General features: G+C 36.8%; 1 protein-coding gene across 3 annotated transcripts in view; it reads left to right on the top strand.

Annotated features, from left to right (window-relative positions):
- The first annotated feature begins 815 nt into the window (after window positions 1-815).
- FAM135A (family with sequence similarity 135 member A) overlaps window positions 816-19923 on the top strand; it is a 60055-nt gene continuing 40947 nt past the window's right edge. Inside the window, exons 1-6 of one of the 3 annotated variants that reach the window (XM_058176474.1) lie at window positions 816-1378; window positions 11554-11639; window positions 13274-13399; window positions 14694-14773; window positions 15765-15904; window positions 19417-19487. In XM_058176474.1, coding sequence (XP_058032457.1) covers window positions 13323-13399; window positions 14694-14773; window positions 15765-15904; window positions 19417-19487 — 368 coding nt within the window. In that variant the 5' untranslated portion in view covers window positions 816-1378; window positions 11554-11639; window positions 13274-13322. Of the gene's footprint in view, window positions 1379-1479; window positions 2167-11553; window positions 11640-13273; window positions 13400-14693; window positions 14774-15764; window positions 15905-19416; window positions 19488-19923 lie in introns of those variants that run through there. The other 2 variants (XM_058176456.1, XM_058176464.1) reach the window with 2 other exon arrangements.

Below are 19923 nucleotides of genomic sequence, written 5' to 3'. Positions count from 1 at the left end.
TTCGACAGGATCTGGATTTAGCATATAAAATCATCCGTTGTAATGTCCTTCCTGTCAATGACTTTTTTAGTTTCAATAACAATATCACAAGAGCTACCAACAGATTTAAACTCAATGACAATCGCTCCAGTTTAGATTGCAGAAAACACGATTTCTGTAACAGAATTGTATATGCTTGGAATGCATTACCTGACTCTGTGGTTTCTTCTCATAACCCCAAAGGCTTTACTCAAAAACTGTCCACGGTTGACCTCACCACTTTCCTAAGAGGACTCTAAGGGGCGTGCATAAGAGCACAAATGTGTCTACCGTTCCTGTCCTATTGTTTCTTCCCCTATGTATATATATGTTTATAGTACCTCGTTTCTCCTCATATATACGTTCATATATTATATAACCCTTTATGCAATGCTTGTATATATTGTTATGACAAATAAATAAATAAAATAAAATAAAATAAATAAAATAAAATTTGCATTATTTCCAATTCAAAGCAGCGCTTATCATTTTCACTCCATTGCTTTTTCCTCTATGTTATTTTAGCTACTTAGGAAGAATGCTAAAGCAAGTCACTATTTCTCCGCTTATTTGTAATATGAAGAACTTACACGGTTTCTGAAATAATGTACTTGATTGCCATGAACAGGCTTAAAGGATCACATAACACACCCATATTATTAACATAACTAGAATTACTCTTTTATAATGATGTGCAATGCAATTACTGCCCTATTTTAAAAAAAACTGTATGCAAGCCATCTGAACAGCTCGAAATATACACATATGCCAGAACTTGTTTTGGAAGCTGAAGTTTAATCGTTCCCATTAAAAAAATATGAGGTAATACCGCACTCTTCATCTGCCACAGGGTTTTTTTGTTTTTTGTTTTTGGTACTACATCTTGATTACATAAACTGCTGGTTATTTGAGGGTCACATTCCTCAAGGTTTGTTTGTTTTTTAAATTCAAGATAACAAGCCTTTGAAGAAAGAGTGGACTCTTGGTCCTGAGATTAGCTGGCTTTCTAGTGATACCCGGAGAAATCGTCCTGCTTCCTCTGAAATTCACCTTTTGAGAATTCACCTTCTGGTTTTCACACGCCCGCGATTCCCAGGAGAACTTGGGGATTCGCTTTAAGGCTGGATTGTTCTACATGTTTAATTTTCGTCGCTTTCGGGGACTTTTCACGTCCCTGAGGCTCGAAGGAAAGACTCGGCGAGGCAAGTATTTCTCTCTAAACTGGGAGCGTAAACCGGCCCTGGAGAGGCGCGGCGCCTGACCGCTTCTGGAAGCCGCGGCAGCAACTGGCTTGCTTCTTCCAGCCCTTCCCAGGAATTCACCGGGAGGAGAAACTCTTTCGGGCCAGGGAGCATCGCACGTAAGTCAACGCCTCCACCACCACCACCACCCTCCGTTCGTCCTTCAGCATCCCCAGAGCGGCGGTAGCGGCGGTAGGGAAGGAAGAGGTGCCCCATAAGGTCCCTCAGAAAGCGTCGGCCTGCCAGCTTTTTTTTTTTTTTTTAAATTTGCATCCCCCGCTTTTTTTTCTCTCTCTCTCTGTTTTGCTGGCCGGCCAGAGGTAGCAGCAGCAGCAGCCCTTCGGTTGGTTCCAGCCGTCCCGCCCACGGCCCAGCAGGGGGCGCTCCAGCCGGGAAACGAGAGGCGCGCGGGGAGGGGGATAGAGTGGGGGGGGGGGAAAGGCCGCCGCGGCGAGCTCTCCTATTCCAGCTCCGGGAAAGCGGGAGCGGCGGCGGCGGGAGCAGTCGCGAGCCCGGCACCCAGGGAGACTCTCTCTCTCTCTCTCTCTGCCCCCCCCGCTCCCCCCCCCCGGGGATGCCGCACTGGCTGCGGAGCGTCGCCCGCGGAGCATAACTCCCTCGCCAGCCCTCACGGCACACGCCGCCTCTGGTCGTTGGTGGCGGCTGGTTGGTGGCAGCGACGACGACGGTGGCGGCGGCGGCGGCGGCGGCTCGTACGCGCTTCCCCAACACAAGGGCCGCTCGGCCGGAAAAGCGGGAGTGGAGTGAGGCGGGTGGGGGGCGGGGGGCAGAGCCGGCGTCGGATGTTCGCGTTACGCCACGCCGGTGCTGTGGTTGAGGCCTGGGCTCGTCTTCGAGGGGGAAGCCAGCGAGCAGATCCGGAAGAGGTGAGGTGGAGACGGGCAAGGTGGGTGCCGCTCCCGGCGAGCGGGCAAGCCTGTGTTTTCTGCCGCTCTCTCTCGAGTCGGTGGGAAACCCGAAGAGAAAGGCTTGTTATTGCTGAGGAAGAGGGCCGTCCCTTTCCTCTTGCGCGAAGGCAGAAGCAGCCCGAGGAAGACATCGGGGGCTTCTCCAAGGGGTCCCCAAAACGTTTTTAAAAAAAACAAATTAAAAAAATAACGATCAGCGCTTTCGAGTGGAAAGTCAGAAGTCGAGCCTGGTGGTTCAGTCTAGCTGGGGTCGAATTACCTTTAGTTTTTCTCAAACTGGCGTTTCTCTCTCTCTGTGTCCCCCTTTTCGTTCCTGGCTGTATTTCATTTGTAAATCTCAAAAAAGAAAAGAAAAGATCCTAAGGAAAACCCTTCCCCGTATTTCCCCTTTTCCCCTCCCTTCATCCTTGTGTGTACCAATTCGAGAGTACCGAAAGGTCCTTTTGGCTTTTTGCCCTCTTTGAAATAGTTTCCTCTCGTTTCTCTGTAGTTCAAGCCGGGGCAGCCGAGCTTGCCCGTGAATTACAGTTTTTCCATCGTCTTAGAAAACCTGGTTATTTCTAATTAAAAAAAGCTCTTTCCCTTTGATTTCACGGGGTTGTTTCTGTTCCGCGGTTATTGGTGCGTTTATTTATTATTTTTAAAAGCTGGAATAGAAGGAAAAGACCTCTCCCGCCTAATTTCATTGTGCTATATAACCAGATGTAACTTTGGTATTGCCTGGTATTTGCTTTCCTTCTAGGGACATCTACTATTTCCCCCCACCCACCCCAACTTTAGAAATATACATTCTTCACATTCCTTGGATAATTAGTGTGACCTGGTTTAACTCTACCAAAGCCACCTAATACCTTATAAAAACAGTTCTTTTACTGGCTTTTAGTCACTGTACCTTAAAGCCTGTCTGAACATATAAGAGAGTGTGTTATTTTATATCTACTTCATTATTATTATCTTGATTTGTTTTATCTATCAAAGCATATAATTTATTTATTTAGAAAATTTATATGGCTGTCCAACTCCTGGTGGCTTACAGATAACTTTCTATGGTATGACCTTAAAATGCCATTCTCATGATGCATAAATAATTTAAATTAATTTAAACCTTTTACCATTTTTCTTCAATGTATTAGTTACATTGATTGATAATGACCTTAAAAGGCTCCTTTCCAGAAATCTTTAGAAATGATCTCCCTAAAATTCTGGTATTTGCTACCTGTTTTCTTACAACTATATATATTTATTTTAATGAACTATAATTCTGGGGTTTTATAGTGGTTTTGAATGAAGTTTCCTTACCTCAAATTAAAATGTATTTACTCAAAAGTTCTGAGCAAAGATTTGTTGTGGATGTAACTGTTGTAGAGTAATAAAGTGGATCCCCCACCCTCTCTCTCTCACATACACACACACACAAACACACACAGAATGTTTTCAGAGAGATGGCTGTGTGGCATCTTGTGATATTTTATATTAACAGTTTTATTGTAGCATAAGTTTTTGTTGAACATTTTTTCTTCCTCATGTTTTCCTGCAAATACAAGGTCCTTATTCATTTCAAGGTTTCACAGTGGTACACGATTGTTGCACATACTTTTTTTTGACAATATAATCTAGTTAATTAATAGTTAATTTTGATACAAGTCATTATTATATTTACATCACTATATATTGTAAGTTTATGAGTGACCACCAAATCAGAATTGTAAACAGGGCTAAGAACTTATTTCCATTCACTGCTTAGACTTCTTGTGGCTTTGTTCATCCAAACTAATTGGCTATTATTGATAATAATAATCAGCACACTGAGTGCCATACCGAAAAATCTTGGACAGCACGTAGAAAACCTGCACATTGACAAAATTTCTATCTGTCAAAGGCCACCTTGCTTGGATCCTCACATGATATGTTACAACATCCTAGGTTCTTGGGAAGAACTTGATGTGTGTAAACACCAACACCAGTTAAAGAATTAGCATCTGTGATGTCACATTGTCTTGAATAATAATTTATTTATTTCGTGTATGGCACGTGTTAGCCAGGGATCACAGAGGCGGCTGGCTACCTCTGTGAAAGGAATTTTTTCATCTTTTTTATCTTTACCTGTGGGATGCCTGAATGCCAGTAGGCAATGGGGAAGGCTCCTTTCATGTCCCTTCTGTGGTTTGTTTGCTCACAGAGATCAAACCGCTGAGCTGCCAACCTCAGCAGTACGCAGGTAACACATAAGCCATATAATATAATAGTAATATATTAAATTTATATGCCATACTTCTTGCTTTCAGGTCACTGCTTGGAATAAAGAAAAAGCAAGCCATAATCTGATATTAAACATAAGCCAACCATAATACCTTATAAGAAATGACGTCCAACTTCATCACAACAAACAAAAACAATTCTAGTAAAAAAGAAATATAGTAAAAAATATTTTAAAATACAGTAAATGATCTCATATCTACAAACAAATCCTTAATGCCTCTTTGTTCAGTCCTAGTCAGAAAAAGTCCATTAAGGATTATCAAAAATAACATTGCTGTTTTAACTTTGATCAAATAAACTTTATATTTCTTTCACTTATAACAATCTTGATGTTTACTGTCCAGTGTAGCATATTTTACTATATCATTCTTGTAGCTTGTCATTTTTAAAACCACTTTCAATTCAGTCTCAGTCTTATTCTTCTTCCATAATGTCTTTTAAACTATCTGTTACTGCATTAAACTATCTATTATGGCAAACATCCTTAAAATTTACTTCAAGATCCATTGTTCACAAATAACTCTCAATATGTCAAATGTTAAGGACAATTTTACTCCATTCTTTATGAATAAATCAAATTTGATTGTTCTTTAATTGTAATCCTTCATTCCTTGTAGTCCCCTCTAGTGTTCAGTCTTCAAAATCTTATCTTTTTTTTAAATTTTAACAACAGCATTTTCCCAAAGAATTCTTATAATTAATTTCAAATCCTATTTCAAATTTCCTTTTTTCCTTTTTATGAATTTAAATCATAACTTTGTTTTTAGTAGCATCAAATGATCCAGCCAAAATTTAAGGGCAGAGAAATATATTTCCATGTAGGGAAGTATTTAGTTGTACATAGAGAGTTGAAGAAACTGCTGATAATTTTTTACATTAACTAAATACTCAAACATAAAACATTAAAACAATAAAGATTAAGATTATTAATATTTCATTAATCATTAAAATTGACTTAAAATGAACGAACATGGCAAGGGAGGGAGCAATATACACACAGGATGGAGGTGGTATCTCAGTCCATTAACTACTTTCAGTATGATATGTTCCTATCAGAGTCCCAGGACATTTGGCAAAGCCAGGTTTCCAGGCTCTTGGAAGGCCAAGAATGTGCTACGTGAGGAGGCACAATGTTCCAGAGGGCAGGAACCATGGCAGAAAAAACTCTTCTCCTAGAATCCTTGACTGGTGGGGTCCTTCAGCATGCTCTTCCTCCTGCCCCATGTAGGTGGGGTGGGCCAATTCATTGGGGAAGACAGTTATTTAGGTTACCTGGCTCCATGCCATAAAAGGGCTTTACAGGTAATAACCATACCTTGAATTGAACCTGAAAGCAAATGACAACCAGTGCAGCTTGTGCAACAGTAGTGTAACATCACCCTAGTAGTCCTAAGAACTGTCCTTGCAGCTGCATTCTGCATCAGTTACAGCTTTCCAAATCTTCAAGAGTGCCCTCATGTAGAGAGTGGTGTCTAGTCCATAATATATAAAAACATAAGAAATTCTATTAACCCTTCTCTGGTAAAACATCCAGGTTTTCAAGGTCTTTGGGGGCTACCATCAGGAAGTATGGATCTTGGGGGGGGGGACCTCATTCCAGCAGATCCTACCACAGAGAAAGATACTTTCTTCCTCTGGAAAGATGTCACTATTTAATCAAGGGGACCCAGAGCACACCCCTGTGCCAGATTATATTGGGCAGACAGAAACTTTGAGGAAAATCCCTAGGCCTAGTTCCAAAAGCCACAACTACTCAGTTTTGGTAGGATTGAGATGTTTTTCCTGGTCTTCCTTAGGAAAAGCATAGTAATTTTTCTGGGGTTTGTAGCCTATGGTGAATAGCTGTAAAGATGGCTCTTCCCCTTGAGTAAAGCTGGCCAAGCACCGTCAAATGCTTGTCCCCAGCTAATATTTCTCTTTGCTAGAAGTGACCTAACCAACTAGTGATTGTATGGACTGGTTGATTTGGGTCCTGTAGCAAACCTATAGATCAAGGTCCACGGACCGGTGCCAGCAAATGGGCTGTGCAAACAAAGCAAAGCCCCATCCGTGGGATGCAGGCAGTATGCAAAATCACATACTCTCCAGTTCAGGGAAAAATCTTTCTCCATAGAACTGGTCCCTGGTGCCTAAAATGTTGGGGGCCACGGCTCTAAATGTCAGAGGATCTTTGAATGACAGTGCTGATATCATATTCCAAAAAATAGGTACAGCTAGAAACATAAAAAGAAAATTGGAAATGCATGTTAAACTTTTTTTAATTAAATAGTTCATGTGATTATTGTTGATTTATTAAACAATTTACTGTTCAATAATTTAATAGTTATTACATTAAGAATTACAGGAACTTGGTAACTTATAAAAGGCCTTTGGGAATTACTGTATATAAAGGGTTTTCAGGAATTGCATGTAGCCATGGGCCTCGGTTTTGTCTATATATATATGTTCAAAGACATACCTAGGAAAGATGAATAATAAATCCAGGTTCTGTCTCTCTCCCTGTGCCTCTCCCTCTCCATCCATCCATCTATCTATTTTTCTGTTTGCTCATGTTTCTAATTTTGTTTTAATGGGAAATGCTTTCAGAGTGTAAATTGAGAAATCGGGAGATCTGCTTAGAAGATGAGTGGCTATATAAATGTTTTAAATAAGTAAATAAATAATCAGGGATTATTCAGGGAGAAAATAATGGTGAATAAATTTTCCTTTAGAAATATCCTTTGGTGTTACCAATTTTATTCTGCCACTCATAGTCGTTGAAATGGAATTAAATGTCTTTTGAACTCTATACTTAGTTTATGAAGAACAATGGAGAAGTAGTCATGGTATGAATGTATTTCTTAGAACATATTACAAAATCATCTGGGATGCATTAGATTTCAATGATAGAACACAGGAGTTTCATGGTGAAGAATCATAGAAGAGGATGCTATAAACACATACTTTGCCAAAGTTACTGCTTTTTTCCATATTCACATAATTGGCCAAGGCTATCAAATTCTATATTAGACTGTAAACTATCAAAATGTGGAGTCTGGATAAGCTAATGTAGTTCTTTTCAGATTCAATAAGTAAATAGCTGGTTATATTTTTAATCAACCATGTAAAGATTCTAATGCTTTTGTTCATTTATTCCTGATTCACATATCATAATATTTGTTTTTTGTTTCCTAATAGCCAGTATCTCTCTAATTGAATGAGATGTTCCTGTTTGGGAACATAATTATTTTTCAGTTTGTTCTGAACATTTACAGCACAAATATTTGAACAATGACCCTATACCCTTTGATCCTTATGTGAGAATTTATAGCAGTAGCTAGTGTATTTTGGTATAAGATCAGAATTGTACAAGCAGTGATATTCTCTGTGAATCTCTATGGAAGCAAAAGTTGGTCTTTGGAAAAGCAGAATACCAAGGGACTTGAGGCTTTTGAATTTTGTTGTTGGGAAGAATCCTAAGTATACTATGGAGCAGGGGTCTCTAACCTTAGTAACTTTAAGGTTTGTGGACTTCAACTTTAAAACTTTAAGATTTGTGGAGTTGAGTCCACAAGCCCTAAAGTTACTAAGGTTGGAGAGCCCTGGCTATGGAGAGCCATGAAAGCAAACAAATGCAGTGGGAAGGATGAGATTCTATAGCATAGCTAGTTTAATGCTGGTATGTATGATTTGAGTGTCCTATTATATGGAACTGAGACTATCTTCCACACAGCTATTTTGCAAAGAGGGTATATAATGCTACCAGGCTTACTCTATTTAAAAAGAGTTCCTATCAATGCTGAAGTAAATTTTAGACAGAGTTTGATATGACTTTGGGGCAGGATTGTATATATACAAACATATATATATATATGTTTTCGTAGATTTTCACGGGTATATGTATGCAGGTTCGGGTCTTTTCCCGTGTAAGATTGAAAGTATTTAGGCAATGTTTCGATGAGCTCTCACTCATCATCTTCAGGCTGGAGTTTTTTTGGCTTTGTTCTTATGTTCACTATGGTGCAAGCCTCTTGCAGCAACCTAAGCATTTCTTTGTATCCTGCTTTGCTTCTATACTGGTTAAGCTTTTTAGCTTTCAGAAGCAATGCCAGTACAGGTAATCTGAAATTTACCACCATTTCTTTAGCAACTGTTCAAAGTTAAAACAGTGCTGAAAAAAGTGACTTACGATCAGTCATCACTTTTAATGATCATCACAGTGGTCACATGATTGTGATTCAGGTGCTTGCAATTCTCATGCATTCACAGCATTCCAGGGTCACGATTGCCATTTGCAGTGGCTTCTAACAAGCAAATTCAATCAGGAGGTCAGCAGGGAAGATCACAAATGGCAATCAAATGAAATTTCACTTAATGACCATGGTGATTTAGTTAACAACCACAGGAAAATGATTGTAATCAGGCTCATTTAATGACCATACTATTTAACAACAATTTTTTCAGTCCCTATTGTGGTTACAAGTTAAGGACTACTTGTATTCAAATAAAAAGACTGAGTACATAGATCCTAGGAATAGCTTGTTTGAATTCACAGAGAAGGCGATTCTTTCATTATATACACTACTGCATAAAACCTGGGGAAAATTTCATTCTATTTATAATAAAGGACATTTTTAAATTTAGTCATCTACTTCCATTAATATGCATTCTGGAATAAAACTAATGATTTTGCCTCTATAACTGTAAAAACAAGCATGATACAGTATGCATCACACTTCAAATACAGTTTAGTACATTTGAGAAATGAAAAAATATATCATAAATATCCCCTTTTACTTATCTTTTATACGTAGTAAATATTTGCATAAGGGCAAATCTATATGGTTGTGTTTTACTATTTTAAATGTATTTTATATTCCTGCTGCTCAATTAATGTTTGCTATATAATTTCAAGCACCACTTTTAAGTCTTTATTCTTTACATTTCTTGATTGTCTTCTTTACTTTTTTAATAGTATAGTCTTTATATTTACTGCTCTAATTTTATTTTTTGTTCCGAAAAATAGGCCATTTTATCTACCTATTCCGAACACTCAAACGCATGCAATGCTTATTTTAATTACTTAATTAAGACACACAGTGGTGGAGAGTTCCCTGCATATAGGGTTCCTGTCAGTCAGGGTCTAACAAGCTAGAAAGGAACTGAATTAAAATAATTTATACATGATATTCCATTAGCACAATTACACTGTAATTAATTTTACAGGTTCATAGGTGAGAATGAGAATTATGTAGTTATATGGCAGGTAATAAGGACAACTTTTAGGATAACTTCTTTGAGACCAGCCATACCTTTCATCATAGAAATTTATTGAATGGGGAAAAGAACCAGCCTGTTTTCTATCTATGATGCTATCTAGGGAGGGGGAGGGATTGTTTTTGATTCTTTTATATTGGATTTTTATTGTTTGTAAACCTCCCAGAATCATCAAGAGTGAATGAGCAGCCATATAAATCTTCTAAATAAATAAATTAAACCAAATGACAGATTATGACTTCACTTTAACACTAACTGCAGCAATTTATTTTCTAGTGCAGAAGCAAATTTGTGTGTATTATGTGTATTGAAATAAAGAGAGTTATTTAGTAAGCATTAGACATCTTGTTTGTCACAACTATGAGGTGTTAGATCTTTGCCTGTTTTTGTTTATTTGTAGTTGTAGCACTCATGGAACATTACAGTAAATTTGTATCACTGCTCTCCAGTGGAGAATGCTGTATAAATCATAAAATTATTTGTGTTAAATATTTATATACCATCTTTCAGTTTTTAGAAAAGCAGTTTATACTATTAACATTTACAACTTAAAAATCACTTTCTATGCCTTCTTTTTTCCATACTCACAAAAACCTCAACATAGCTTCTTCTTAAGTTATTAAATATAAGGAATATTGTTTAATAAATTCCCAGAATTCTATCCAAAAGCACTATAGAATTATTTTCTAACGCCATGCAATTATTTTGTTTTCAATAGGAATGTGAGTAACATATGATGTGGCCCAGTCACTCATTTCTTAAAAGCCCTGAAACTGCTGCATTAGTATGCTGATGTTGGAGAAATTGAAGGAGAAAAATGTTTGCCTTAAAGTTGAATGTGGTCATTTTGCTCCTTAACTCCCCCTTAAGGGCTAAAAAATTCCCACTCTACCCAGTGACCTCTTGCCACCAGCAGCCCCAGGTGGAGCACAAAGATTATATAGTCCCTAGGCTAGAAAAAAGGTTATTTATTCCTGTCTAGCTCGCTGCTTATCTTAATTAGTCAGGCAATCCTTGCAAATGCTAGTTGCTTTTCTCTCCTAATGAACTGAAAATGTACCTTAAATATGTTATTGTGCATTTACTAATTGAAAAACAGAATTTAGATGTTCTAAATAAATTAAAATTAGTGTAACAATTAAAATGTTCAGACTATATTCCAATATGCCTCTCTTGTCAGTTTATTAATGGTTAAAATACTGTTTCTCTTACAGATGAAAATATTTTTTCCTTGAGAAAGCACAATATGAAAAGAATCAGTTGCATGGAATTCATAGAATACATATATAACAGAGATGCATTTTCCTTGTGACAAGGGAACAGAAACCAGCCTAAACCAATTCAGTAATTGCACGTTGCTCTCTAAATCGTAGGGCGTTGAACAGTCAACATATAAATGAACCTAAGATTTAGATAAATAAAAAGCTATTATAAAGATACAGCACTAAAATATATTTTAATATAATAGATTTTTAATTTTCTCCAAAATTAAGTATCATTTACTATTACTTCCTGCATTTAATCACAATAAATCTTTCTTCCTGCATTTAATCACAATAAAATAATGCAGTTTTTACAAAATATTCCAGACTTGTTGGTTTCATTTCAAATGTTATTTTTTCTTTAGGCATTCACTTTCAAAGTAAAGGTGATGCTTTCCCCTCCATTTCTTAGCTGAGGGAGCCAGCGTTATCAGAACACTTTTCAATGGTTATAAGGCCAGCATGACTATACACCTAGGCACACGGAATACAGTTAATATTTTGTTTTATCCTGATGAAAAAACTCAGAAATAGATTGGATTTAGATTGGATTTAGATATTCCATAATTTGCTTTCTTTTCTATGCAGAGTAAGCAGAATGGTTTTGATTGCAAAAATGAGGAACTGGAAGACTGCTTGTTGCCTTCATTAAAATGGATTATTTATTATTAGAGGTAAAGATGAAGCTTATTCATTTAGAAACTCTGTAAATGCATACTTGTAAAGTTTTTTTGTGTTACGTTTCACTCTTACCGTATTGTAATAAAGAGTTAGAAAATCTATATTAACTACCAAGCTGATGGATTTAGGAAGGAGACTATGTTCAGTCTTCTTGTTGGATCTTTAATACTTTATATTAGATGAAAAGAATTAAAAAAATATTAAGTATTGTAAGGAGGAGTAAATATTGTGTTATTGATGAAAGGGAATTGGAGATACACAGCTTTGATTAGATTGATTACTACAAAGTCTTAAAGCTTGACATTACCACTCTGATACGTCTGAACATGACCAAACATGCTTGGTCTTTATTGCCATGTGCTTTGGGAAGTATTTCTTTATAATTTTACTTTTTAGTCTATATATTTTTGGATACAGTAGTGTCTGATTGGCCCTATTTTGGCTCTAATGCAATTGACATTGCATTATTTGAATTATTGGAAAGGATTATATCAAATGCTCATTAGTAAGCAAAACAAAGTGTGCTTTGGGTTGCTATGTTAATTGACAGTACGCTGATTCAGCTTATTTTAAAGCATAATAAACAAAAGGCCAGTGTCTACTTTGGACATTACATTAAATTATGTTGTAAGATCATATACAATATGAGTAATAGGGAGCCTTGAAACTTACAACTTAAATTTGCCTCCTTTCCCCTGATCAGACAAGAAGAACTTGAGTGAGTTTTGGTTTATTAAGAAGCCAGAATTATAACTCATTGACTAGTGATTTGTTTGAATAAAACATAGTTTAAATGAAAGATCCTTCTTAGTTTGGATGTGATGAAAAATTCTGGAAATACTTCTGCTTCAAAATTGATCAATCTTTTCATCATAACTATACTAGAGTAAGAGGAGATGAAGAGCCAAAAGGTAGATCCTGATGATACCTTGATTGCTAAATTGGGTTTTACTGCTACATCCAAAATAGGTTAAAATAAGCAATCCTCATTATCTGCATTCAGAAAATCAGAGCACTCATCAAGTGAATGTACAAGTTAAACATAGTTTCTGCTGACATTGCTAAATTACTTTTCTGTAGATATTTGCTTGTTCAGCATAATCGTATTTAGAAGCTCTGCTTCACATGAAAGCTAAAACTTACAGGTGTAGTATGCATGACAGTTTTCTTCTGCAGACATTCACACAAATGTCAATAGAAGAAAGATGTTGTTTGTTGGGGTATCTTAATCAGAATATTTCTGTGGCACTGTAGCTTTCAGATCACCCTAATAGGTCCTTGTTGTGGAATTGCAACTCCGTTTTAAAGTTTGTTTATCTGTCACTAAAAAGAAGTAGAATACATTTTCTTTGCTACAGAATCTAATACAGCAGACTTTGCTATTTTAAGAATAATTAAAGATTGAACACAAATTTTTGTAGCCACTTTAGATAAAGCCACTTTCACCTGCTTCCCTCTCCCCTGTGTAACATTAAAAAGTTGTTCTAAAATGGTCGTGAAGCTTATGAATTTAGTTTTTTTATTACAAAAAAGATAGTGAATGAATAGAAAATCACGTTTATGAGTGATATATATGAGTATGAAAGTCATTTATGAGTCATGTCAATTGTCTTCTTTTCCTTTTTAGTAATTTAAGTTCCTTGCAACTGTACTGCAGCTCCTCCATCTACATAAAAATGAGCGAAGTACAAGCAATGGTAGAATTCTCTGTGGAGCTCCACAAATTTTATAATGTGGATTTGTTTCAAAGAGGGTGAGTTATTTTTCCTACCATACAATAAATGCTATAAATTCTGATGGTTTTATTACAAAAGTCTTTGTATAGAGAGATTTATTGTGTGTTTTAATGCATATCTTGAGATAAAAAGTAGTTGAGATCATGGATCTTGCCCTGATAAATATTACTTACCTTATATAAGAAAAGCTAAGTAGTTTGAATCATCTTTTTGAATTGATAGATGAGAGAGCAAGATTGAAAATATTACCATTTTAAAAAGTATATTAGCATGTGACATTTGTAACTTTAAATCTGTGAGATTTTAAATTACAATGACAAGGAACATAAACGCACCTTGATATTTAGGTTTCTGTGACATTTATACATATAAATCTAATAAAGTTGTGGCTCAAAAGCTTTTAAAGGTTTTTGTTTATGGTTTCTGTTGTTTATGGTACAGCAGTTTTGTGATCAGTATCTTCATTCCTGAATCTCATTTGGATGCATGCTGCTATTCTTTTTCATGTCCCAAAGAAAGGATTTTCTTTATGGCTGTTGCTTTCTTGCAAAATGAAGTAAATATTCATTACATCACACTAAAGCATTGAAAATTAACATATATTTACATGTCCTTTCCTTGTGTTTGAATGAAGAAATTTCCATGTTAAAATTTATTAGATTCTAAAGATGACTTAGACTCAGTTTGGTGTCATGGTTAAAAGTACTAGACTAGGAATGGGGAAATTTAAATTCTTATCCTCTCTCGGCAATAAAGGCAGGTAAATGACTTTGGATCAGTTAATCCCTTTCAGCATAGGAAGAATGTATTAACAAACCAGTTCTGAAAATGTTGGCAAGAACACTGGAGTTACAATCTACTTCAAGGAGGGAATTTATGACCTGGACCTGAAATTCTGCGATCTTGTGACTGCACTTTGGGTGCTTGGCAACATAGCTGCATTTACAGCCATTTGCAGCATCCCATAGTCACATAACTGCGTTTTATGACACTTTTACTTTTGGTTTCTGGCAAAATTGTACCATAGCGAACAATGGTTCACTTAACGTGCGTGGCATTTTCAGCAGCAATCTCTGTACTCTCTATGTGTAAATTGTTGACTTTTGTAATTTTTACATTATTTTTATACTTTCTGTAAATCATATTGAAAACCATATTACTATAAATGATACACACACACATGCACACACACACACACACAGAGAGAGACATACATACTAATATATATATTAGTATAAAGTTATGGTAAAGTGTTTAAAAGGTGAACATCAGAAACAGAATAATTCTAGAAATATTATTTCTGTCTTGTAGATTCTATCAAATTCGTGTATCTATGAAAATTCCTCCAAGAATACCACACAAAATTGAAGCAAGCTTATTACGTGCAACTAGTAAGTATAAATATTTCATTAGTATTTAAGCTTTATTATTACTGTTTAATAGTACTTTTATTAGAAAGTTATCAGTTTATTAATGTTACATTATATATTAAATATTTTTAGTGAATAGATCTTAATATTTATGAGAAATCTGAGCATATGTGCATCTTAAGGTTTCTGAAGAAATGAAGAAAAAAAACCCAGAGAAAAACAGCCAAAATTGTATTTGCAGTTATTTTTTTGTAGTTGTCTATTGTGAAATTGTATAGAAGATTGATTAGATTTTATTAAAAATTCATAAACCTCAAAGGAATTTTTAGAATTATATGAAAGTTACTTTGAATTCAAAATGTTTATACATGTTTTAGACTTTACAAACATGTTTCATCCACAGTATTTCATTCTAGTAATATTTTAAACTTACTGATGAGTAAGTGTCACCAATCTTTTTTGATGTCAAAACAGTACGCCATTTTAATTTGAAACATTTTGAATTTAAAATACTTTGCGTGTTTCTAGGATTTCTCTTCAGACCAAATCAGAAATACTAATATATTGCTGAATTTAACAGTGGTTTAAGAAATTCCTAAAAACAATATGGACATGCACACATACATTCACACAAACACTTAACAACAATGGCTGCATTGATTTTAAAGGTATGGTCTCCTTCTACTACAGTTTCCTTTTATTAATGTTATTGGTTATTGACATTAATACATTTTATGTATTCTTTGGACTTTTATTCTGGAAAATGGAATTAACTTACAAATATTAAATAATCATGAAGTTAATTAAACGTTGTGTTCCTTAATGCATCAACATCCAATTTTTATGTTTTTGAATGGCTGTATATTAACTATATTATATGATAATGGTAAAAAATTATTACAATATATCTAGTTGTTTGGAAAAAAGTCTTTTTAAAAATGTCAGTTATCCGTTTGTGCATAGCAATAAATTTTGAGCCATGATGAATTTTTGCCAATTCTCTTGTTTTCAGGTGCTGATCTTGCCTTCCCAGCTTCTGTCCATGACAATGTAGTCTGCAGTAAAACATTTCAGATTCTCTACAAAAATGAAGAGGTCTGTGTGAATGATGCAATGATCTTCAAAATTAAAATGCTGTTGGATGAAAGAAAGGTAACACTGGCATCTGCATAACTAATAATGGGTAGGGGGTAGGAGTTGAAAAGGAAGGAAGAAAGAAAGAAAGTTAGATATAGTAGTTTTGTATGGGTGACTGCCATATAATGTAAGAAAAGCCCTGGTAAATGAAAACTAATCTATTCCAAAATTCTGTGTAAGTCAGTAGACAACCAAAGCATTCAGGAAGCTCAGAGCCATTAGAAGAGTGGGAAGAAGGCAAATATTTCAAATCAATAACTAAGCAGTTCAGTGCTGTTTCTGTGCAAAGAAGTAGAAAGCCAAGATACTGTATGATATCATCCTTCCCAGCATGCATAATGTGTGTGTAAGCATAGTTTGGGGAATAGATAATGATTTATAATTCACCAAACTATCAAAATCTTGCTGGATCCTTTCAGAGTTATTTATCAAACTTAATGAAAAAAAACAAGATTAGGATAAGAAATGTGAATTGTTTTTCTCCTTTAGAATTCACTTTATTTTCAAGGTTCCTAAGGCAAAGACATTTTAGTCTCTTATTCATAGGTACTATGTGAACTAGTGTAGAGACTATTCTCCTAAATGATAAAAAAAATGTCCAAATGGTTAGAATGTGACTTTCTCTCTGATTGTAAACATACCATTACGTGTAATCCTTGACTTATAACCACAATTGCTTTCAGAGTTTTGATAACAAAGCAATGCAGTCATAAAGTGAGGTGTCACATGACTGCATCACTTAGTGATGGCAATGTGGGCAGTCCCCATTGCCATTGTTAAGTGATTTTTACTGCTTGCTAGCCGAGTACCATTCCAGGCTTGGTCCTGTTCAGCTCCAAGCATTAGAAAAGGCAGGGACTACCTCCAGTTCCCCCTACCCACCTGCCTCCTCTTCATTTATACCCATTTGGCCCCCTGTAAACACTGATTTTTGGCAAAATGTAGTAATAACTGGAAATGTATAAATGGCCCTAAATGCAGACAGATTGCCAAGTGCCTGAAATACAGTCATCTGACTGCTGGGGGGGCCTATCCATTGGAAATTCAGACCATGTCATAAGTATCTTTGGGGAGTGGGGTCCATCATAACTTTGAATGGTCACTAAGCAACAAGACATAAGTCAAGGTCTACCTATATAGTTAATAAAAAACTTCACTGATATAAATAACATAGGTAATCGTATTTTCTTTATATGGTTGAGTTAAACAGAGGAATGTTTAGCTAGTCATATTTGTGGGGAGTAAAGGGTAAAGGTTCCCCTTGCGCATATTTGCTAGTCGTTCCCAACCCTAGGGAATGATGCTCATCTCGGTTTCAAAGCTGAAGAGCCAGCGATGTCTGAAGACATCTCTGTGGTCATGTGGCTGGCATGACTAAATGTCATTTCAGATCCAGTTATCAAGACAATTGTTCATCTGCTCTTTATTTTTCTTTTCTTTCTTGATTCTTTATCCAATGGGCCAAATTACCTGCCAGTATTGTCAATTTGATTCTGTCAGCATGGAATGAGAATGACTGGTCCCATGCCATGCATCTTGGTTGTAAATGATTTATGTTCCCTGGCAAGCCAGCAAAAAAAAAAAGCCCTGGGTTACTGAAGCAGACAGAGAAGCATATTATATATGATCCCTCCCATATTGGATATATATATATATAGGTAGGTAGGTCGGTCGGTCTTGGCATATTTGGGTCTTTTCCCGTGTAAGGTTGAGAGTATCTTGGCGACGTTTCGACGCGGTCTCACTCATCGTCTTCAGGCTGGTGCTTTCAGCTTCGTGCTTGTATGAGCAAAGCGTGGTCGGAGTTGCCACCTCTCTATAAATACTGGTGGGGAGGTGGGGAGTGTTGCTGTGAGCGGGTTGGTTGGCTGTGTGGTTGCATCTTGATTGGTAGATGGAGTCAGTGTTTGCAGATTGGTCGGCTGTTTCGTAGCATCCTGTGTGGGTGTGATCCTAGTCTTTAGTGTTGTAACGACCTGGTTAATGGGCTGTGTGCAAAATCTGTCCAGCCACATACATTGGACAAACTAATAGGAGAATAAATGCACGCATCGCAGAACATAAGAACGCAGTCAGAAAAGAAGAAAAAACCTCCTCCCTTTTTCAGCACCTTAAAACCACAGGACATGAAATTGATTTTGAAGGAACCAAATTAATCTCCAAAACTGAACACTATAACAAGAGAATAATTATGGAAGCCATCGAAAGAGAGAAACACTCCCACAACATGAACAAATGGGATGGCACCTCCTGCCTATCAGACATCTGAAAACTGGCTTTAGTCAACAAACGAGTCCCAGCCACGAAAATTGACACCGGACCCAGGATAACACACAACGCCACCACCGATCATCCTCACCAGATTCAAACCCAAATCCATCCCACAGACGAAACACAACCACCATCCAGAAGCCAGACCATGCTGGCACCACTGGCTGCTGCGTCCCCCTCCAATCCCCACGCATGATAGGACCTCGGACTCGGAATCAGGCCAGAGCCCGGGATGCTGCATCACAGCCATCGGCTCAAGACATCACATCACAGAACTCCAGAGGCCACAATACCAAAGCTCAGGAACAAAAAACAAGTACCACACCCACACAGGATGCTGCGAGGCAGCCGACCAATCTGCAAACACCCACTCCATCTACCAGTCAAGATGCAACCACACAGCCAACCACACAGCAGCTCCGACCACGCTTTGTTCACAGAAGCACGAAGCCAAAAGCACCAGCCTGAAGATGATGAATGAGACCTCGTTGAAACATCGCCAAGATACTCTCAACCTTACATGGGAAAAGACCCGAATATGCCAAGACCTACATACCTATACCCATGAAAATCTACGAAAACACACACACACACACACACACACACACTTGTTTTCTTATGCTCACATAAGAACAAAGCCAAAAAAATTCTAGCCTGAAGATGATGAGTGAGATCTTTTCGAAACGTTGCCTAAATACTTTCAATCTTCCATGGGAAAAGACCCGAATATGCCAAGACCTACATACCTATACCCATGAAAATCTACGAAAACACACACACACACACACACACACACTTGTTTTCTTATGCTCACATAAGAACAAAGCCAAAAAAATTCTAGCCTGAAGATGATGAGTGAGATCTTATCGAAACGTTGCCTAAATACTTTCAATCTTCCATGGGAAAAGACCCGAACATACCAAAACCTGCATACACACACACACACACACACACACACACACACACACACACACACACTTTAAAACACATAGGTCCATTTTGTACAAATAATAGTGGATTTACTGTCCAATATTTTATTCATTCAGTATTTTAAATTGCACTAGTAACATTTAAAAGTATTGCTATTTGCTTTTCTATCTGCTGCTTTGTCATGCATAATAACCTCCTGTAATAAAGTATTTTAATTTATTGTAAATAAATTTGTAACTGAGCAAATGAAGAGAAATATATAAATACGGTGTCTTTCAACGCGAGAATGCATCGCAAATCATAGTTTGTGTAACTTATTTTCCTAGATTGAAGAGTCTCTTAATGAAATGAATTTCCTACTGTCTTTAGATCTGCACTTCACAGATACAGATTATTCGTAAGTTCAAAGTTCAGTTACATATTGGTCTTGATACAATTACATTGAATATTTATATTCTTGCATTAACCTGCCCTTAATATTGAAATAATAGGAAAGTCTGGTTGTGTATTTTTTGACTTTTAAAAACTTTTAATTTTTTCATTCAAAAATACGTTCTAGATTGGGCTATAGAAAATGATATAAATTGTAAAAATTATTGTGATTAAATGGCATGCGAAAAATAGGAGGCTTAGGGGTTTTTTAATTGGCTGTTTTAATAGATTTTTTAAGGGGAGTTTTAAAGGGATTTTAAGGGGGGAAGGAAACCGACGGGCTTGGGTTGGGGGTGGGAGGAAGGGGTGGGTGTTGGGGTAACCCGTCGGGGAGTCCAGTTCCTGCACATGCTCGTGGCGGGGTTGGTGGGTCCGAGGTCATGGGGAGTCGGTGTTCCATT

The sequence above is a fragment of the Ahaetulla prasina genome, chromosome 1, assembly GCF_028640845.1.
Source record: "Ahaetulla prasina isolate Xishuangbanna chromosome 1, ASM2864084v1, whole genome shotgun sequence".
Taxonomy (NCBI): domain Eukaryota; kingdom Metazoa; phylum Chordata; class Lepidosauria; order Squamata; family Colubridae; genus Ahaetulla; species Ahaetulla prasina.
Note: the sequence above shows the minus strand (reverse complement) of the source record. Positions and strands in the feature narration are given on the sequence as shown.